Raw genomic sequence first — 24,025 nt, 5'->3', positions numbered from 1 at the left:
GGTGGACTTATTGAATAAAAATATAGCATTGAAACATATCAAAAGTGGGTTTTCAGTTGTCTTTTCTTGATTCTATAAGAATAACGTATTTCCTTTTTAAAACATGCTACTTCAACTTTTGGTCCTCCCTTCTGTATATTTTAATTTTATTTATTACTATTTGAATATCAATTCAAAAGGATTTGCATGCATAATATTAGTTATGAAAATATTTATTGGAAAGTATAAAAAAAACTTTCGACTGTAATTATTTCATAATCATTTTCATTAAATGATATTTTTTCCTCCTTCGTGTGTTTTTATTACTAAAATGCATGTCATTGATAAAAGAAATATAAACTTACTAAAATTCAAAAGGCACTCTTTTATTTAGTGAAAAATATAAACTATTTATATAATATTATAAGCTATGATAAAACAAATGAAAAAAAAAGTTATTTATTTTATCAATGATTTTTAGTTTGTTTCCAAGTCTCACAACAACAACAAAAAAAACAATAAGTTTATTTTATTAGGATTATTGGATAAAAGCTTTGCTTATGATAGAGAAAATAAAATAGATAAAAAAACTTTTGTTTTCATATATATCCTTTGTTTTTGCAAAAATGTATATAAAAAATATGTGTGGTTTTAAAGTAAAACCAATCAATGAGTAACGTGTTGGTTTTGATTAAAAAAATGGTTTCATGTAGGAAATAGAGGTGAAAAACAAGTAAAATATATAAATATGCATACCGCTTACATGTGACAAAACAAATTCCATTTTGAATTTGGGTTGTTAGATTTTTTTATTATCAAAGAAGTTTCAATTAAAAAAATCAATCTTAATCGATTTTTTTCGCGGCTAAAAATACAATTTTGTAATTTGTATAGAAATATTTTATATTTTTCATCGATATCCATTATTACATTTACATAGAAAAGTACTTGAAAAGTTAAGTACAAATCAGTAATTATTTTTATTTTTTGTATCAAATCTAGTATTCAAGAATTTTTGATTTGGAATTTTTCAAATATTTATACCCTTGTCATAAATAGTGTAAACTTTTGAGTATGAAAAAAACCATTAATCTAGAAAACAATTTCATTATTCTTTTAAAATTATTTTATGCTCATTTTGAATATGTGTTTAAATTTTATAGGCAATCAATTTTTTAATTTTTTTGATACCAAACGAATCTATTTGGAATGTAAATATTTAAGTTTTTAATTTAAAATTATATATATGGTTTTAAAAAAACTGTGTGATTCTTAGACAAAAATATTGATTTGTTTCAATTTCAAAGAGGAAATAATCAATAGGAATTTTTTATAAATATATATTTAATTGTTTGATTATTTAAATTCGGACTTATTTATTTTAGAAACTTAAAGTTTTAACCTCAAGAAATTTTTCCCTCAAAAATCAATATAGTAGCTAAATGAAATCTTTTATAAGTAAATACTATTTAATTATCCTTTAAATGCGTTTTTTTGGCGTGAAAACAATCGACAAATTAAACAAATGTGGAAAATATGCTGGTTTTTAAGCTTGAATTAGCATATTATAATTATTGAGAAATCGCATAAAAAAATAATATTTGAAATGAACATATATTTTTTTTCTTCAAATATTAAGTTAATTTTGAAATGCTTACATCTGTGATAATTCATTTTTTCCCCCTTCGTGTAAGTATTATTACTTTCGTTATATGTAGAAGTCACTAAATCTTATCTTCCTATCACTTTTTTACGTCTTTTTCTCTCTTGTAATATCTTTAAAATTTTGTTATTATACCCAGGAGAACGCTTTTATATTTTAAAGATCAAGAAATATCGTACATAGGTAAATAAAGTAACGTCAATTAAAAGTTAATCTTTTTTCATCTGAAATTTTCATATATTCATTATTTCTTTATGCTACATTAATTGGTGGTTTTTTGATTAATTTGTAGGTTAATCAGGATCTTAATAGATTTCGAACTAAATTCAGGTTATTCCCTATTAAATCTGTTCTTACCAATTAATTAGAGAAAAAGTGTTGTTTTTAATATATGGAAAACTAAAGCTTTCTCATATACATTTAATTATGTCAACACATTATTTGTTTTGTTTTAAATAGGATAAAAAAATTGTAATTTCCACAAATGTTAAGACAAAAACAATATTTCAGACAATGAAAAATTCTCTTTTTATTTTCATACGTCATATTCACCAAATATATTCGTCATTTACATGCATTATAATCTAATTTCTAGGATGAGTTGTTATATTTAAGAATATTAACTATATTTTAGAAGATGAATTTGTTTATCAGACTTTATTTAGTTCTAATATGACTTTTAAAAACAATCCGATCGTTAATAGAACGTTGATTTGTGTAAGGAATACAAAAAGTAATAAACCATTCTATTTTGCTTTCGTGCAAAAGGATTACATACAGGGCGTGGACGGTATCTATGCTGCTTTTTTGGCGTGCTGTCGTCCACAACCACAGCACTTTGGAAGCGGATTATTTTACGTAAGATTAAAGTTAAAGAAGTTCAGATTGTAAGTTAAAAACATGGAAAGATTTGGAAAAGGCACGGAACCCTCCTTGGAAACTGAGAGTGACAACATGATTATTGCTCGAACTCCGAGACGCAGTGAGACGTTCGTTGGAAGATTTTGAGTGAATTTGATGCCTCTAAAGGTGATTTTGAGGCATCATCAACAATGGAGGCTGAGATCAAATGGCTCTAAAGTTGCCATATCTGAATCCGATTTCTTTTTTGTTCGGGGTGCCATCTAACTCTAAATCAGACCAACCCCCTGCAACACCATAACGAAATTATCAGTCGGATCAAGAAGGAATTTCAGCATTTGCTAAGGGACCAAGTGTGAAAAGGCCTACTTTCACTTTCAGCCTCGGAAAGAGACTGGAATTGAAGGTCTATAGATGATTTTATTGAATAAATATATTGAAATTTATCAAGATTTCAGGCTCTTTAATATTTGTTTAATTTGAGAATTGGTTGGGGAAGAAATTGTAATTTAAGAAAATCTTTTCGTGGCATAGATAGCTTGCACACCCTGTAAATGTTTTAAGCAAATGCTTGAATTTATAGTTGTCATACCTTAATATCAAATGATTCTAAGAACTTCACCTCTTCACTATCCCTACATCATATATTGCTGCTAAAAAGTAAAGAAGAAAAAATCCTTCTCGATGTTTATGACAGGTTTCATCAAAAAGTTTTTGTTTTGTTTTTTAAGAAAAAATATAAATACTGCATTGAAAAAAAAATAACCAAATGTTAGAATATTTGATGAAAAACAAAAAATAAGACACACACGCAGAAACTGAAGCAAACAAAACTCCCATAGGTAAAAATGATAATGGAAGGGTGCCCATCTTTTTGTAGTTGTTACATTAATATAAATATATATATATATTTAATTTTAGAACTGATTAATGTAATTAAATATTTGACATTTTTGCCGTTCTTCTTATTCCCGGTTCACTAATGGCGTAGAAAAAAAAAAGGTTCACTATTAGGACAGACAAGCTGGCAAATATTCTATAAACTGTCATTGTGGCTACTGTTTATTACTGCTTCTTTTTTTTTTTTTTAGTATACTGGCTAGTTTTATTTTTCAGCCATGTTTATGTTCATCGTAAATACATTTTGTATAAAAGTAGGGATTTTTTCTTTACTAAAGATCATAAAGGGTATTTCCCTTTCTTGGAACAACTGTAAATCAAAGTTACACAAATTGAGTTAAAGAAAAAATTTCTTCCGAGTGCATTATTTACTCAGCTATGTTGTTCCATCCAATATTCTTCAAATTTAAATGTTCATAATACACCCAAATCATCACAACAGCGGAACTGCATTCTGCATGGAAAGATTTAGTAAGCTTCTGTTGATGACTTCATGGTGGTGTTTTGCCAACTAAGCGAAACGTTTATACATAAATTTTACCAAAAAACAAAGAGAAGATTGCATAATTTGGTCGTCATATTTGAAGGGAAAGTTCAAAAGTGTGAACCGGTATATTTTTCTATTACACTCTATATATTAAAAAAGTTATAATTTCTAATCGAATTTTCGCACATTGAGAATGTGACTTTTTTAACTTTTGGACTTTCTCAATCCAAAATTTATTGCAATCTTAGACACTGTTTCATTTCTAATTTTTTCTCAATTTTAATATCTAGCAAAGATTGAGTGAATTTTAACATATTTAGAGTGACCTTTTATTTGAGTAATTCAAAAGATGATATATTATAATTACCTCTCTAGACCACCTCACACTGGGTACTGGATTTCCTGAGGCCAGACACTCCAACGTCACTTGTGTTCCCTTCTTCACCACAATATTTCCTTCAGGATGCTTTGGCCGCACGTGAGGAGGAACTGGAAAAAAGAAGATGAAGAGAGAAGGATAATAAAGTACTTATTTTGAAGTGGTAATAAACATATATTTATTATTCTTATTATTATTTTCCCTTATTATTCTTTATCTGAATGGCCATTTACAAGTGAAAAAAAGGGTAATAACAGAAAGGAAGTTCTCGTTAGCTGTACATAGATATGTTTTTGTACATATCTATGAATGTAAACATTTAAAGCCTTACATAGATGGAAGAAAAAATAAGAAAAATAGACAATTCAAATAGGAAAAGTTTAACAACCTAAATTAGGATTTTAACCCATATGTCAGAGAGATAACTTCCATAAAAACATTATTTTTATTCTCCACGTTTCTTAAATAGCCCCTCAGGAAACTAATTTAAAGAAGCTTTCACTTTTTTAGTTTAATAAGAAAGGCAAAGAGTTCGCCACTGGATCTAGGGCTCGACAAACACACTAGCCCGTGGATAGTAAAAACACCAGTCATTTTAACCTTGTCTTTAGTTATTTGCATTTGTTTGTCATTTTCTTGTGTTTTTAAAACTAGATATACATATGTACATATAAAAAAAATATATTTTATTCACAATTTTTTTTTTAATGTTCCTTTAATTGGGTAGATGGAGTTTTACTGATTGAGTATAAGTGAACATAATAGTATTACAATTACTCAAAGTATATTGCTTTATCTAAGAATCACCGGGCGCGAACTTACACACATCAAGTTCAAGAGAAAAACTCCCAAGCGTGTTGTCCATGACCTATGGCGATTCCATCATTTTTCTTCAATTTTTCGGTTGATTTATTTCTTATACTCATGTTAAAAAAATATATGAAGTCCACAAGAATGAAGTTTTTTTATTTATTATTTTCATGATATTCAACAAAAAGAAAAAACGGAGTAACAATTATAACGTTGGTTAATTTTGAATGATAAAGATGATTTAGAGTTATTATAATCCAATACACATTTTTTTTATTATTTTGATGAATATTTTATGTTATTTTTTTCAAGTATAAATATTGTAAAATTGTTTATGAAAATTTTAATTGTATTAAAAATAAAAATAATACTTGAATTAAGCCGTTCTTTTACCGTATTTAAAAAATGATTAATTTTGAATGTTCTTGAATAATTCTAACTGATTGAACATGTTCAATATGGTTTGTATTGTATACACTGAATAATGGCAGTACTTTTTAATAGGAGGAGAATAAAAATGTAATCATTAAAACTCCCCACTTTTAATGAGTTTTCCAAATGAGCAATGAAGATATTACAAAATGGTGCTTCGTCGCTTTTGAAATGTCAACACCATTAATTATCATAGTTAATTAGGTTGAATGAGCAGTTATCTTTTATAGTTCAAATTATTTTACAATATGTCAATAAGTAGTATGACCCTGATATTTTTAATTGTAATATGCAATTATTTCTAACGTAAATACAGGCTAATTTGAAATGAGTGCTAAAACCCAACCTGAGAGAATTTAGTACAAATATGATGTCATTGAGAAACAACATATCTGCTGACAAAGCTCACTACTCATATTAATTGGGAGCCTTTTTTGTATGTACAAAAAAAAAAAAATAATACAAAAATCAAAATGGTAACCCTGACAACTAGAAAAATATTTTAAAGGAGATCAACTTAGCTTTCATGACGTTTCATTAGATCTTCTACAAGCAGTTGTGTCGAAGGTGGAGAAGGAATACACCAGAACATAAGAAATAATTTCTCTGATGTCGATCTTTTATTCTACTCTGAGTACAACAGGGACAATTTTAATCTTACTAACAAATCTTCAAGGTTACTCTCCTTCTTTCTTTTTTTAGCACACGAATCTTCAATCAGCTTTTGAGTACTACTTAATGTTGTAAAAAAAGGAAGTTCACTAATAAAGAATGAAATAATAACGACAATAGCTGAGAAAAAGAAGATTCATTCTACAGAAAAACAGGGACCAAAAATACACCAGATTTTCATCACTATAAATAATTGTAAACTGTAGTACTCCTTGCTAGCTGATACGTTAGAATTTTTAATATAGGTCGCAGTTACAAACAACACAACGTATGTCATTTTTAAAAAACTCCTAAAAAGTCAATAACATAAGTGATGACATCCCAGACCGTTATAAATGAAAAAAAAGTTATTTATTTATTTGGTAGTAAAGAAATCAGGGATCTGTAATTTATTTAATTTTGTTAATTTATATATGTGTGGCGATAACATAAAAGCAAGCCGGGATACTTTTTCTCAATATTGTGACAGTCTGATAAAAGTATTCGTTGATATGAGTACTATAATTTATAATTATTCAAAAAAGAGATAAAGTCCTTAGGAGCCGCGGTTTTTAAGGTTAAATGAATCTGATAAAAATCGGATATTTCGTAACACTGATCAATAAAGATACTGAAACGTCATGACATGAAAATTATTATTAAAGAAGAGTGTATAAGTATTTACGTTGCGAGAATAACGTAAATAGAAAAGGGATTATCTTGTTAAGAGCATGACTCACGAACTGAAATTGATTATAGTGATGATATCAAAATTTGATTTAAAGTTGAAATACTGCACGATCAAATTAAATGAGCTTGTATGTAATATATTCATGTAAAAATTGGAACATATAATTTAGCAAGTAGATGGATAAAATAACCAAGTATTTTTCTATGATATTTCTGGGCCTCTATGGTAATCAAGAAGCTATTTTGTATATTGGGAGAGTGCTTAAATGTTTTTTAAGAAGATGTGTAAGCTTTGCTAATTAAATTTAGTTATTCATTTATGACAATATTTATTTTATGCAATTCTATGTATGACATTATTTTTTGAAGGAAATGTTCGCTTTTTTTATATTCATATTTAATTCAATTCCAGGAGGAAGGAAAATAATTAATGAATAAAATAAATATTTTCCAATGGAAAAGGGTCGTAATGAAATTATTCATTTCTAGCTAGGGAAAAAAATGACAACAAATTCACTCTATATCTTAATCTTATTAGAACTTAGGAAATAATTATGGAGTTATGAAGAAAAAAAAAAAACTTAATTGAAAAAACAAATTTCCTTATTCATCTACTCCCTAATTTAGTTTTCAAACAACAATTGAAAGGAAATTAAATGTTAGAGCAAGGAACAACATATATTTAAGTATGTTGGTTCTTCTTATTTAATCAAGACACTACTTTTAACGGCTTACTTTCGTAGAAATCCAAAAAAAAATTGTTGGGAATATGAGGTTATTCTATTTAATACTTTAAATTGATTTTTTTGGACAGATACACTCTAATTAAGACAGAAGAAATTGCTAATTTTTGATAAAAAGTTGAGTACAAAACCTTTCCATATTTATCACGGCATTACCTTACTAAAAGAAAAATATCCTATATATTTCGTGGTGGCCTGTCAAATCCCCCGTCTCACTTGATACGCCGTGTCAGCTTCATAATTTATTATTTTTGATAAAGGAACAAAGTAATAAGCTATACTTTACTTATACTCCGTCTCCAAAAAGCCAGGAATACAATTTCTTGTTGATTCTTCTTCGTATTATAGATTTGATGAAGAAACTTATATCATAGCTACGCTTTTAATAAATTATTACCATGGAATATGGAATAACAACCATTGTAGGACTTTAATATTATAAAATTCATATATCCAATTCCTTTTGCCAATAGTGGAGAAATAATATGGCAACAGTGATACAGTGGGTGTGGTTGACTTATTTGGCTAAAAAAAATAATGTTTAGGGCCTTTTTTCTTTTTCTCTTCGCAGGAAAGGTTGCGTGACGCAATAAAAGTAACAACATATCGTATAAAAATAATCTAATCTAATCAAATTTTTTGTTTTTTTAAATGTAATATTTATTTAAAATATACGGTATTTTTGCTTTTTGTGATTTTATTGGCGTTGTTCGGAGGATTACTATTAATATATATTCATATTTATTGGAAATCAATACTCAATGAACTTGAAAGGAAACACAGTAAATAAAATGTTGATCTGTAACTAAAAAAATATTCTAATTGGGAATTCTTCCTGCTATTTTTTATTTTTTTTATTTTGTGATTTTACATCATATATTTTATAATTTATCCAATATTGTTCTATACAACAGATTTTGCGTCCAATTGCGATACATTCTAATGATTTAGAAGAAAACTTCAAATTTTTGGACCACTACATCCTTTTAAAAGTTTGTTAATTAAATAGATTTAATGATTAAAATTGTACTTACTGAACAGTTCCAAAAAAAAAAAAAAAAAAAATGGCACGAGGGGTGAAAACAAGCCTTTAGCTATTTAAATATTCGATTTTATAAAAATATACTCCTTAGTTTAAAAGCTAAAGAGTTTATTTTGAACCTCAGTCTCAATCATTATAAATACAACAACTTCTATATTATTCTAAAAATAGTGCAAGGTAGTTTTATAGTGATTTTTTTGTCTATAAAAGGGGGAAAAAGACGTCACGCAAATACTAAGTAAACAGGACTATCTACATTGTGTTATTATAATTCAACTTTATTTTTGATGTGTATCAATTGACTTTTATCATGCAATAAAAGTTTACTCAAGGAAATTCTTCTATTTGATTAATTTGACAGGCATTTGCCAAGGGAGAAACGTTTGTGAACGTTAAAAATAAATGAAGAGATATAAATATATATATGAGAGACTGTGCAACAGGAGGGGCTATGGCTCTTTTTTACTGTCTTAGAATTTACAATTATCCTATTGCAGAAAAGAGTATATATATTTTTTTAAATTAGTCATTGGCCCATTACATTCTCTTTTTGCCCTAACAAGTCAAAGGGAAAAATAAATGTTGTATTTTCTGTGATCAGGGAAAGGTATAAAAATATTTTTTGGGTTGATGTTTTAATTTAATGTCCTCAGAATAATGATTAAGACCTTCAGTATACAATTTAGTTTAATTCAATTATCTCTTTAATTTGATAAATATTGTATTAATAGAAAAATAAAAATAATAATTTGGTCATAAAAAGAAAGAAAAAAAAAAGATTTTGCGTTCAAAGTTAAGAATATTCCATAAATTATCTAATGAGTGACAGGATAACAGCAATAGTGTACAGTTATTTAATGTTAATTTTTCTCAATAAGGGTAGCGCATCTAAGATATCCTAGATACTGAGGTTGAGAATGCGAGAATTATGGAAATTGTGAGGTGCTCCAGGAGCATGGTTTTAAAGGCGGCCATGATGAAAAATGAGGATATGACCTCTCCAGGAAAACAGGAAGTGGAGAACATAATTTAAGGAAGGATGCAGAGATCTGTCAAGTGTGGAAAAGAAAATCAAATTAATCGATTAATTGGCTCATTAACAACTTTTCCGATTCTGCCAGAGTCATCAGGAGGTCCATGAAGGCGACTTGAGATTGTCTTCATACACAAGGATCCTAAGTCAACTTCTGACAGAGTTCATGAAGGCAAGGAACCTCTCAGTTTCTTTTTTTTCTGGGCAAACCTCTATAAATGAGGAGCGGCTGCACAGCCCCCGTTGTTCTTCTTCTAGTCTCTTATTTTGTTGTATATATATATGTGTTTAAAGTACAGTGTTTTACATAGTATAAATAGTCATGTATTTTACGTATTTATTAGAGTAGGTTCTTGTATTAATGAGAATACAGATGTTCTTATAAATAACCGTTGTATTATTCCTCCACGCCTTTCCTTCTCCTCACTTCTCTCGGTCGTCCTGGATCTCTCCACCTATAAATAGTTTATGTCTCTTCCTTATAAACAATTGGAACCTCATCACGTTCGTCAAGACGCAACATTGGCGACGAGGATGGGATCAGGATCACGTGACCTCCCTGCTGGGGGTCGTCGGCGAAGCTAGCCCTGCTGGAGTTGGGTAGCCCTTTTTCGTCAACAGGAAGAACGCGCGACTGAAGGCGGAGCAATACGGACTGTGCCTCAGTTTGAGCCTCGTGGAGGAAGGAAGAGAACCATGGTCACTTACAAGAAGTGAAGTGTGTGTCTGTGTCAGGGACCACATCATTCTAAGTGGATTTAATCCGATAAAGTTCTGGTTCTCCGTTGTTCCTATTCTTCCGTTCACCTCATTGGATTATAAATGTGCAATGGTTTCTCGTCTGGATCATCCCGAGTTGGATGAGGGTACATCGAGTGAGATCGATATGTATCCCAGGGACGAGCAGGGTGGTCGTGCCCCTAAAACCTCTATAAGGGTGAACGATATGTCTCCCAGGGACGAGCAGGGTGCTCGTGTCCCTAAAACCTTTATAAGGGTGAACGATATTTCTCCCAGGAACGGGCAGTGTGCTTACGTTCCTAAAACCTCTATGAGGAGTAGTGTTCTCCTTTCTCCAGTGCGCATGCTGAGAGCACGGCACGTCTATGGAGATAAATTGTATGTATACAAGAGCATATGGTTTGGCCGCGCCTGGTTATGGATGGAGCGGATCAATCAGCTTCTGTTCATGGAGTGGAACGTGTTTAAGAACCGGCATGGATTTGGTGCTTGGGGGGTGTAATGTATTCCAATTTCCTTCCCCCTTGTTCTTCTTCCAGTCTCTTATTTTGTTGTATATATATGTGTGTTTAAAGTACAGTGTTTTACATAGTATAAATAGTCATGTATTTTACGTATTTATTAGAGTAGGTTCTTGTATTAATGAGAATACAGATGTTCTTATAAATAACCGTTGTATTATTTCCTCACACCTTTCCTTCTCCTTACTTCACTCGGTCGTCCTGGATCTCTCCAACTATAAATAGTTTGTATAAGTACTTTTTTTTCAAATTAGTTATTGGCCCATTGACTTCCACTTTTATAAGCGGAGTGCAGATTTTAACAGGGATCATAAGACATAATGAATTAACAATTTTACTTCTTATGAGAAAAAGTGGTTCAATATCGAATGCCTATATCCTTACCCTACATTAACAAGTGGGCCGTGCAAAATAAATACTGAACTTTCTGAGCTCAGTATTCCATGAATCATTTACTGAACAATTTCCATTAAAAACTGAATTATTTATTTATCAACGCCTAATAGGATGTTTAACCATTGAATAGTATTCATTACAATAAATATTTATTTTCAAATATTCTTCTCATTTTTAGACTGCAACTTGTACAATACGTATATAAAAAAATAAAAAGTAAAGTCGAGGCAAGGCATACTCATAAGTATATAACATGACTGAATGAATCTTATTAATCTTAATGTAATTTAAAAAAATATTTTTTATCGAAGTAACAAAACTGATAGAGACATGTTCTTTCACATATAAAATAAAGAATATAATATTCTGTCAGAGCCTGAAGGTCTTTATTTTTTCCCCTCAATCTTTATATTTTTTGATATCAACTTTTTTTATCTTAAATTGTCATGGTAATTTTTTTATACTTGTTTTTTCTATGAAAAAAAAAAAAAAAAGCAGAGTGAAATACTTATCAGAAAAATTCTCTTTATTTTTCCTATTCTAATATATGTAAATTTTATGGCTAAGAAGATAGTAAAAGGATTGGTAAACAGACGTTGAAAAAAATAGAGTTCTTTATAGTATCTTATTTTTAGAGTAAGTCTTCAAAAAATATTCATAATGTATTCGTGAATAACATCTATCCCACTTGGAAAAAAATATATTTATAAAATATAATTAGTCTCTTATTTTTTCATAAATATTTCATTAATTAAATCACAATTTTTAACCTCACTAGCAAGGTGTGCTGAGTTGAAAGTACATTTTGTGCAAGCCTTTTCATAATACTTCATGCAATCTTAACATTTACACATTGTTTGATAGTATTTAATAACCATTTTGGTCACCTTTCTGGGTTTTTTATTGTATAGAAAAGTACCCTTTCTTTTAAAAACAAAATGGAGCCTAGACTTAATTAAATGCCCTTGAGAATAAGTTATTCGAACTTATTATAATTTTTCATTCGTAATTGTCTCTTAAATACCTATATTTCTTCCCTTAACTAAATACAAACTGGAAATCAAGGTATTTGCAAACTTGGTTACTGAATATGGCCACCTTCGGCATCAATCACAAGGTATGAACGTTGCCAATAGCCTTGCAGGCTTTGATGGCAAACTCAACAGAGAAGTTGTCCCACGCAGCCACTATAGCGCCCTTCGTTTTGTCCACTTTTGGGTGTTGAGTTTTGTTGTTTTCCCTTTCCAAAGTTCCCCACATAGCAAAGTCCAGCGGGGTTTAAGTCTTGCGAGCAAGGGACCACATCTCTTATTCATTGACACTTCAACTTCAGCATCTATGAGATCTGCAAACTTTTCTCCTCTTACTTTCTCATGATGACGAAATGTTTATTATAATTTGTTTATGAACAATGTTTAAAACAATTACTAAACCTTCCTTTATTAATAAAAAAAATTAACATTAATAAACAGTTTTGAATGGCCAACCTTGTAAAGTACCATTTTATATATGTGCCACTCAAAATACCTTTTACCGAACAATTCTAAAATGACAAATTAGCTATATCAACCAGTTTTTTAAATCCTATCTTGATAAAATGAGTTGTATCTTATGTAATTAGTTCGATATTACGAGACTTTTTACATTATCTGTATTTGGCATTTTCTTAAAAACATAATTTTTAAACATATAAGTCGTCAAACCTTGAGTGGTTGAGCAGTCATTTTGTTGCAATACATTCAAATATAGAAATACGATTATGATGAAATTTAAATTTACTATTAATCCTTTACTTTATATATTGGGTTATGATTCATTAATATTAAATCAGTTAGATTTATTTTATCAAAGATATTACAACTATTTTAGTAAAAGTATAGGTATTCTACTAATTAGATAACATACTAATAAAATAACAAAAAAAAAAAAAAAATATGAATCACTCATAAATACTGTAGAAATGTGTTCACATTTAAAAGTGGTTTGTCTAACTAAAAGAAATCTGTAACAAAGCAAAGAAAATGAATAACACCATATATATTTAATATATATAAATTGTTCATAATTCCATTGACTTTTTTAGTCTATTATGAGTTTCATATTTTCATTTCTGTGATGCATTGAAATGCTTATAAATATATACTATACAGAGTTATGAGCTTTCATTTAATATATAAAACTTTGCATACCTTTGATATGGTCTTTCAAATATAACAATTAGTAATTTTACAACCATTATGTGTAATTTGTGACGCCTCCAAATAATTTATTTAACTAACTCAGTAAGCTAATTAAATTCAGAAAACAAAGACTAACTTTTCAGAAAAATATTTCCAGCCTGTTATTTTGTTAATGAACAACATTTATTACTTATTTTGATCTAGTTTGTAAAAAAGCAACAACATTGCGAAAGGGGTTTTCATTAGATTTTGCATATTTTTATCTCTCTATAGAGATACTTTTATATTAAATGCAATCAAAACTAGAATGGACACTCGTTAGAGCGCAAAAACCTCCTCCTAAAATGAAGTAGAATTTTGTATCTAAATTTGTTTAAATGTTTTGGTCGTTTATACAATTTTTTACGTATTGTATTACCGTGACCTATGCCCATGTCCTCTCAAATTTTTATAGACTCTAACTCTGACTATATATTATCTTTGTAGCAAGTTTGATTAAAATCGATTTGCATCTTTTGCCATAATCCTGGTCAGTAACAAATAAAACAAAGGCAAAAACATAAACCCTCTTCAACTTCGTTGAGGAGATAAAAAAGACTTTGGCAAAATATGAGGCCTTTCATATTATTTTTGATGTAGCAAAGGTCATTTCAGCTTGTAAAAGTTGTATTATAAGGTCAAAATAGGCACTTTTAAGCCTTTTGTACTATCCCAAAAATGGTCCTATTTGTAAAAACTTGTACATTAGGTATATATATTTTAGTATTCGGTGTATTAGTTAAATCTATTGTGCTTCTTGTTTTATAAATAATTTAAGAGGTTTAAGATGTGTTCAATGATTTGCATTGTCCTACTAAAACAAACATAAAACTATTAAGATGTTCTTCTTTTTTCAATTTATTACAATAAAAATATTAATATGTTATGTTCGATAAAAAAAGGAAAAACGCAAGTCATTGAGCTCTTCCATTTTCAATTAAATGTGCAAAACATTTTTTACTTGTAAACCGAATACTAAGAAATATAAAATCTATTGTCAGTCCTTATTTATTTGGTCTAGTACGATTTTAGAACTGGCCTTATGAGTCTTTGGACCAGCCCTTTTGACTTAGTAAACGAGAACTGATTAAAATAAGAAAGAACTTATTGGAGTAACGTTATTTTTAGGAATACAAAGAGACTAAATTGAACTTAAATTGAATTGCCGTCTTCAGTCATATATTAGTACTTACACAACAATGAAAAAGTACAATTTTTTACTTATATCACTATATACGATTCAAGAAGACTAGAAATGTCAAATTTTGATCCAAAATACTATTTTTTCTTACGAAAAATTGCCTGTACTGGTCAAAAACAACCTGAGAGGTCTTAAACTTTGTCAAAGTCAGTTTTTGGATTATCTCCAGCTAAAAAAGTATTTGTGGAGGGGTGAATAAAGGGTAGATTGTATAGGTCACACTCTCTCTTTCTATCTCAAAATTGGAACATGGACTGTAGAAAGTTGCTATTCAATTATCGCATCCTTTTAACAATACGAAAATAACATCGAAAGACGACGAAAAGGGAAGCGTGGCGACGTAAATAATATATTACTAGAGTAGAAAGGAGGGGTCTCTACTTTTTCGAGATATTTGGACAATTAGCACTTTGGAGGATCATGAAAGTAGATGGAAGGTATTATTATGTGATGGAGGTTATTAGTTTGTCAGAGGGAAGGATGTGTTCGGAGTAGGTCTGTGAACTAAGGGGTGAAACCGGAGGAGATCCATTATATAGTGATATTTTTCTTATTATTCAAAATCATTACAAGAATTGAGTTGTCAATCTGTCTTTCTGTTGACGCCGTCTCCAATTTTGAGATGGAAAGAAATAATATTACATTATGCAAATTTATACAATGTACCTAAAAACTAAACAGCCCATTTCTTTTAAAAACACCATATAAAAAGCACGTACATACAAACAAAATGCCAAACTCATCCATACTCTAATATAAACAAAGATAGTACAAAAACTTGTTGACAATTTTTCTCCAACTTTCCAAAAAAAATTAATAACGTTTAAAATTATGTAACAAAATTATTACAGCTTTTATATATATAAATAAATCGATTTTTAGATTTTCAAAAATGATTCTAACTTTATTTTTTAATCTTATTTTTCTTCTTCTCACCTTACTCACATAGAATTAAGTTTGATGATTAATGAACATATATGTAACAAGTTTTTAGAAAAAAATAAGTATTTTTTTGTCGTTTTTCTAAAAGTAATCACAGAAGTGTTTAAAAAAAGGTGTGTTTTATGTATTTTTATATTCACAAATTTCAAATATAACCTATTTTTTAACAGCACAAATAACTGTTAACCCTTAAATGCTTTTAGCTGAACAATATACAAAAACATAGTAATAATATTTAACTATAATGTGTCAGATTGCAATTTTGTTATATATCTAAAGCAACTTTGTTGGTAAGGTTGAGTATATTTTAGTATAATTTTGCATCAGAGAACACACAAAGTAGATAATTATTAATTAGTAATAAGAAAAAAAATCTAATAATTTTTTTTTGTTTATGTTTCTTTTTAAAAAACCATTTTTTACCTGTTAAATTTATTTTCAGACAATAATAAATAAATATGTATATATATATATAAATAGCATTTAATGCTTAAATTGTAACTTGTTTGACATATTTAACACCAATTAAGATTACTCTAAATGATGTTTCTTTAACACAATTGCTAAATAAGTAATTAGCACCCTCGACATCAAAAGCTAGGAAGGATGTACTGTTTGTTTACTTCAAGAGCCTAAACTTATCCAATATTATAATTATAATTATTTTAGGACTTTTTATTATATTTTCATTATTTAAAAGCCTCTCATGTATTATTTTGTTATAACAGCTGCAACAACAGAACCTCCTTTTTACAAAAGGCAAAATAAGTTTTATTCTGATTTCATAATTATAGAACATATTTAATGTTTATATCAAATTGGTGACGTCCCTCATTCTCTATACACTCAAGAAACCAAACTTTTGTCTTGTAATACCAGCTGATTTTCTTATTTTTTGTTTATCTTTTAAGCCCTTTTCATGAAAAGCTTAATTTGCTTAAGCTGATACAATTATTAGTTAATGGCGAATTTGCAAAGTTCTTAAAAAGTTGTTTTATCTGGTTTCAATATACCAATTTGAAAAAATTGAACCAATTTAAAATTATTGGTGAACACATAATCATATGGCAACAAATTTAGCATTCTAGCATAACTTCTTTCAAAGAATTTTGCATATTTCAAATTAAGAAAATATGTATATTAAAAAAATCATTTTTTGTTTAACAGAAATTGAAGCAAATTACTGATTTTTATAAATTTTACTAAAATTTTTTGATGAACTAATTAAGTATAAATTCATAAAATATTATATGAAATCATTTTTACTACTCCAATACATAATAGTGTCTGATTGTATGTCCAAGAAAATTTTAGCCATTAAAATGAATGTAAACCACGACAACTCTGCAAAAACTTTTACAACATGATTGCCTTACATTTAAAGAGGAATTTATGACGCTACACACTATATATTTAAAATTGTATGGTCTTTTAGTCTTATACTAAGAACTTTAAGTCTTTTTCTTCCAAAAATCATTTATTCCATTGTATATTACTCGTTCAAAACAATTTTTATTGATATAACTTTTTTTTCAAACAAAATAAATATGAAATAGAATTTAAGGGTAATAAAATAATGAACTTGAATATTTTACTTATTTATAATAAAAAAAACTCAACGTTGTTTTTACATAATATAAAAGTAGATTGTACAAAAAATATATATCTAACATGATATATCTCTGTTGAAATATGTACAGCGAATATATTTCGTTCTGTGGAGTATATCAGATATCAAGTATCTCCCTATCCTTAAATATATGTGTATGTGTTGGATGAATGTCTGGACTTGATCCTAATAGGATTTGATGAGGAGACTCAGTTCCTTACAAATGTAATTTTCTCTCTATCCTCAGGGAGAGAAAGTTTTTTTTTTTTTTTTATTTTTTTTTCATAATGAATGTCCTAACTTTTTTCCCCCCTCCCTTCACATCTATCCACTTTTTTTTTTTCAAAAGCATAAGAATATCAAGAATTAAGTTCCACTATCTTAAAGATTGGTGGCTTTCTGATTCGAAAAAATAAAAGAGGGATGAAGATGATGATAAAACAAAAACCAAAAAAAAAAAAAAAAAAATACCCCATAGAAGAGGGTGGTTGATGTCTTAGGGAGATGAAAAAAATAACACACATTAAAATATCATGAGCTGAAATGCTAGATGATTCTACATACAGATTCTTTATCTTAATTAACTTTTGTAGTAGATCATTAATTCTAAATGAATCAGCTTTTTTCCATTTGTGAAGTTGCATTTAGTATTTATGTTTAGATATTGTGTGGTTCGTCAGCATTAATGTAAGCTATAATGATCTTTCTTAAAATTGAGTTGGAATTTCTGATCACTTTAATTGTTTAAGGTAATTATTATATAATCTTTCGTATGGCCCTCAAATTTTACATAAATAGCTAAAATCAACAGTCAAAATGATATAGAATCCAAAATTTATACATTTTATGTTTTTCAAATACAGCCCAAATTAAGTCTTACAATTTTAATGTAGTCTCTTACTTATGTATAGTAAACATTCATAGGTACACGTATCTTGACTCAATTAATAAATTTGAATACAAAGCTTTAAATTGAACTGACCAGCTCCATAAATGGTTGGGCAGAAATGACAGTCTAGATCAAGTTATTTAGAAGGCCACAGGTAAATATTGCTGCCCCTCAATATATTTTGTAACTCTTTTTATATGAGAGATGAATAATTTTTGGTCTTTTTTGAGGTTAAAGTAAGTAATTTTGTCGTGTTTTACATTTTTCTTGCATCAATTTTAAATTTGTCACCCTCCTCAACTGGTTCCTAAAAAATATTACTTTTTAGGAAAATCTAAGTTCCCTTGGTTCTCCTGCCACTGTTAAGCTGTATAGAGTGATTAATATCAAATCCTGCACTTTTGATCCATCTACTTTAAATGATAAAAAATGGTCATTTTGATGATTATTAAATAACAACACCTGAGCAACAGATACAATCATCAAGAATATATTTCAGTCAATGTAGCCCCTGTTGCCTTCAATAACAGCCTTAATTTGGTCCAGAATTGCATGCAGGCCCGGGGAGCTAGAGCTCGATCTAAATTCTTGTATTTCAGGACAATGGAGTCGATCAGGGACTTATTGGTGGTTTAAAGACCTCCTTTAACCTTTTAATAAAGTAGATCCAGACAAAATAATCCATCATATTCAGATTGGGGAAGCTAGGAGGCAAAATATCCATGGACACCTAGTCGTAGCTGTGCCCCTGAAGTCTTTGGACTTAATCAGGGCTCTTCTCCTGTCGGTCTTTCTCATCTTTGAGACCTCAGCATTACTAACATTGAGATCATTGTTTATGAAAATTATTATAATAGTGCACCTGGGTTCTGCATCTGAAAATGTAATAGGCTTGAAATCATCTGTTGTTGAATTCATGGGGGTATTTTGGCTACAATATGAAACGTTTATATTTTACCTAGAAATAAGACATTGCGTATTTTCGTCATCATGTACACCAGAAAAATCCTGAAATCATTAGCGTCGGATTTCTTTGTTACAACCTGAACAATATCAATTTTAAATGTAAAAATAGGATACATTGTACATTTTTCTCTTTGCTAATTTTTGCTCGAGATTGTTTTTATCTTAACTCACTACATATAGATATAAACATCAGTTAGCCATTTTGAATCATTATAATAATGTTATTTCATATTCATTTGCTTTCTAAATTATATATATATCGACATATCTATGGAGGGTAAGAATAAAAAATAAAATATATCGTACTACTCTGAGGGAATTATTCATGTCTTTGAGTCAATAAATGTCTGGAAAACTTTTTATTTTATTTGATCGGTTAAAAGGAAATGATAATAATCTTTTTCTTTTTTGATCTAGTAAGCTAATAGAAAACACATTCGTGGTTGAATAAATAAAAAGAAGGAACGATTTAGATTTTTTTTTCCGAGAGAAGGAGGATAACTTTGTTATGTCTATGTCAATTGAAATAATAGGAGTCTGAAAAAAAGAAGCAAGAATCTTTGCAGACATAAGTACATACATACAGGGTGAAAACTAAAAAATTAAACAATATCTATAGATTTTATATTTTCTTAGCAGGGGTGTTTTCTAGGGTGTAGGCTAAAGGGGCTGTAACTCCCCCCAAATTAAAATATTTTTACTTGCAAAAAATTTAATTTTCTATCAATAATTATAGATTTTTGAAATTATTCTTCTAAAAATTTAATATTTAAAATTATTTTTTAAGAAAATTTACATTTGCCATTTAATTTTTGAAATTTTGTTCTAAAAATTTAATTTTTTGTAAATGTTTGAGGTTTTTGAAGAAGATTTGCTCGGCCATCCTTTTTTTTCTCCTGATTTTGATTTTTCTAGACTGTCTTGTATTCACATACTTATACAAATTTGAATAATAAAAAATTTTATACTCTCACTTCCGGAAAGAAATATTGATGTATGATTGGCGTGTGATGTAGTGTGTGGATTAGTATAGAGATATTGCGTATAAAACTCTCATTTTTTGATACATATATCAAGGACATACGACCAAAAGAAATATCAAGAGGAGTATTTTAGAAATGAGGTTAAAATTATCAGTTAAAGTATGACCTGCATTAATTAAAGTTGTGACCTTTACTCTTTTGTCTCCCGAGAACGATATAATCATTAGCTCGATTAAATAATACTAAGTTGATGCTTTCATACAGCTGAGATTTTTACAATGAGTCACTTTAATTGTAAATTGTGCAAATTTTCAGTTTCCACCCCGTATATTTATACACACCCTCCTTTCTAATACCCAACTCCTTAACTCCTCTTCAAGAATCATCTTACAATATTTGCATAACAAGAAAAAAATAGGAAGGATTTTTTTCCCTTGTTGTCTGATCGATTTGATGATTGAAAAAGAAAACAAAGCATTCAAAAGCTAAGGTAAATTCTTCATAATCCATTACAATTCATCATATATCTCATAAAAATAGTCACAAGAGGCAAGTAGATACAATTCTTTTAGAAGATAACTACATCTCATCTTCATATATTTTAAACATACGGGCCAAATATTTTTATTGAGTCCGACTTTTATGAGAAAGGCATTCAATGATATTTATAGATAATCGAAAGATTATTCAAGTTGCATGATTTAATATATCTCTACCATTTTACGAACAAATATTGTGATTTAATAGTTGCATTTGTGTTCATAAGGTTTAAAAAAAAAAATATTATCAGCTAAAATAACATGTAATAGTTTCATCTGAAAGATCCCTAATAACAACTCCATGATTATTGTAAAAATTCATTTTCTATTTGCATTATATTAGGAACAATTTGAATAACATTTTTCATCAATAAATAAGGAAATCGTTCTTTTTGTACATAATTTGCAATGGAAAGTTCAGATGACATTTTCTCAGATTGTATGGCACATATGACTATCTATTTTATTTTGTTTATTTTTAGTATTTGACCGGAACAATTTCATCTGCATTCACGAAAACCTTGATTTATTTTGCAAAAACGAAGTATAAAGATTTTTTTTCATGCACCCTGTATAATTTGGCCTCTCAACAAAGGACAAACCTGGATTACATATTTTGTATTGTTTAACGATGAATAATTATTGTCTACTTCTATAAACGAATTATTTTGATAAACATTTTTGAGCCACAGTAAATTGCATTTCAAATAACAAAAAAAAAAAAATCTTCACAATTACAGAATAATAAATTGATAGACTATTCTACTTGTAATGCCATATTGGGGCCAATTCACGTCACATGAATAAAATGAAGAATTTTAACAATATTAGATATTTATGGGTGCTCCAACTTATCCTAAAAGTTTGAATACATTACTTATAACAAACCAAAACATTCTGTTAAACACAATATTAATATAGAATTTTAAAATTTTGTGACAGATTGTTTTTGTGTTGAAGCACTTCATATATATACATCTGTAATCTACCAATCAGAGCACTAAATATTTATGTCTATTATAAATATGTATGTTCATGTATTTATTTATTCTAAATATGATACTTAAATTATTCAAAAGTATATATTTAAATATATTTGAAACAAATATCAAGAGGGGGAAAATAAAGAAAAAAATCTACCAAATTTAAAAAGCTTTTTTTTCATATTTACAATTTTTATTATACATTTATATCAATCTACATAGATTCATGTTTAAGTATTTTAATATGTACATTCAAGTATAACTTAACAAATATTATATATTTATAGTGAATTAATTATATTAATCAATAAAATATGAGAGGGTTTTCCAATATTCATTTGAAATTATTAAATAATTAACATAATACTATAGACAATGAATATGTAAAGTTAAACATTTATTATATTTGATATGAACAAATGCCGTTTTAACAAACTTTTATAATACATTTTAAATGGATATATATTCAATAGAATATAGAGAACATTAAAAATGCAACGAATCATTTATCTATAGTAAATATTTGCATTTGACTAGTAAAAATGTATCATATTTTATATTATGTGTAAATGGTCCCAAACACCCATTCCTTAATTACAAATGAAATATGTATATATATATTAATATAGCAATTTTGTCAATATGCTTATCTGTTTGCCAAGGCCTATTTTTTATATCCTTAAAATCTTGACTCCTTAAAATCATGCAACTGGCATTGTCAAATAGATACTGTCAGATACATCTAATTTAAAAAGAATTGTCTGGAAGTATAAACCCCTTTGTTGAGGGTGCCCAATGTATTCATTACTATCTTTTGAATGATTTAGTTTGTGATTGTTGAATTGGTTGATTGTTTTTAGGTATAGGCTTTGGCTTGGAAGTAAAATTTTAGGCTAAAATACTTATTCATACTAATGTAACGCGATTCCCCTTCGTAATTTATATTATATTATTTTAAGTTTTGAATATAGGTACAGGCATGATGTAGCTTTGACGCGCCGGCAAACAAATTGACAGTTTTTTTTACCATGAAGTATGTGTATATAGTGTGCCACAATGTTATGATCCCAGATCAGAGCAAATCTAAATTGGGATGAGAGATTTGGGATATTTTTTTCTCAAAGACACTCCAAACTACAAAGTCCAAGGGGCTGAGGTCATTGCTAGAGGATGGTCACACAGAGATAGGCCAAAAGTCAGCTATATCGCTGCTGAATAGGTTATTCTCGGCTGTATGTGACTGTAATAACCTTCTTGATAATAAAGGCAGTCTGAATTGGCATGCCAACAGTCTTTGCAGCCTTTTGAGGAGAAGATTGCACACGTGTTGCCTTTTTTTTGTCGCTGCTCTGACATTTTGACTCATAAAGAAATGGCATGAAAACAAAACTTAATTATTTTTGTTTCTAGTTTAGACTTTGGTCATAATATTTTATTTTATTTTATAAAAAATTTAACTGTAAAATTTTCTAGCTCTTTGTCTTGTGAGAAAAGAAAAGGCTCAACTCAGACATGGAATAGTAGGCATTTGCCCACATATGCCTGACTTATAGTCTAATGTCCACTTCGTATGCGTAAAGTTTTATATAACTAAATTTATATGCAGGGATATTTAAACAGACCAAAGATGTACTCGTTTTGGAATTTGTAAGTAAGTAAGGAATAGGGAAATAATTGATTAAATAGTGATCACTCAACAGTGATTATATAAATCGTTTACGTATAATAAAGCTCTTTAAGGGCCTCACTTAAATTAATATTATAATAATAACATTTTAATATAATAGGTAATTGATTCTAATCTAAAAATGTTTCTTCACAATATGAAAATGGAAGTACAAAAAAAAAAAAGTACAAGAGAATAAAATTATTTTTTTATCACATGTATTCATCAGTTGATTGATAGATCTAGACGGAATTGGATTTATTTCTATCTAAATGAGTATTGTATTTCTTTTATAGGGCCTTTTCTTTGAAGATTCATATATAAATATATATTATACAAGGTCTTTTTTACCAAATATTAGGTGGACAAAGGCCTAAGATTTTGTTTGAAGCGGATACTAAAAGTTGTAAATTTTATAATTAAAATAAAATTCACATCCAGATTAATGGATATCAAAGTAAATTATTTATTAAAAAATAACAATTTTAGATTCATAAACAATCTTAAAAAAATATTTGATGTATTTCTTATCAAAATATTTTTTTTTAATCATAAATGTATGATTTTAGTATTGGTATACCACTTATAGCCCACACTTTTTGAATTATTTATATATAAGATATAATTGAAGTCTTTTTTAAAAGATATAATTGAAACAGTGAATATTTTTTGAGTAGAATGGGTAGTTGTGTTTATTCTT

The 24,025-nt window shown here is 28.4% G+C and overlaps 1 protein-coding gene across 2 annotated transcripts in view; it reads right to left on the bottom strand.

The window, feature by feature from the left end:
• The window catches only part of LOC121123130 (lachesin), a 207,032-nt gene that overhangs the window by 116,772 nt on the left and 66,235 nt on the right, over window positions 1-24,025 (bottom strand). For both annotated transcript variants that reach the window (XM_040718244.2, XM_071890669.1), the window contains exon 4: window positions 4,258-4,379. In XM_040718244.2, the coding sequence (XP_040574178.1) occupies window positions 4,258-4,379 (122 nt within the window). The remainder of the gene's footprint in view (window positions 1-4,257; window positions 4,380-24,025) is intronic.

Source organism: Lepeophtheirus salmonis, chromosome 8 (assembly GCF_016086655.4).
Source record: "Lepeophtheirus salmonis chromosome 8, UVic_Lsal_1.4, whole genome shotgun sequence".
NCBI classification, from domain to species: domain Eukaryota; kingdom Metazoa; phylum Arthropoda; class Copepoda; order Siphonostomatoida; family Caligidae; genus Lepeophtheirus; species Lepeophtheirus salmonis.
Note: the sequence above shows the minus strand (reverse complement) of the source record. Positions and strands in the feature narration are given on the sequence as shown.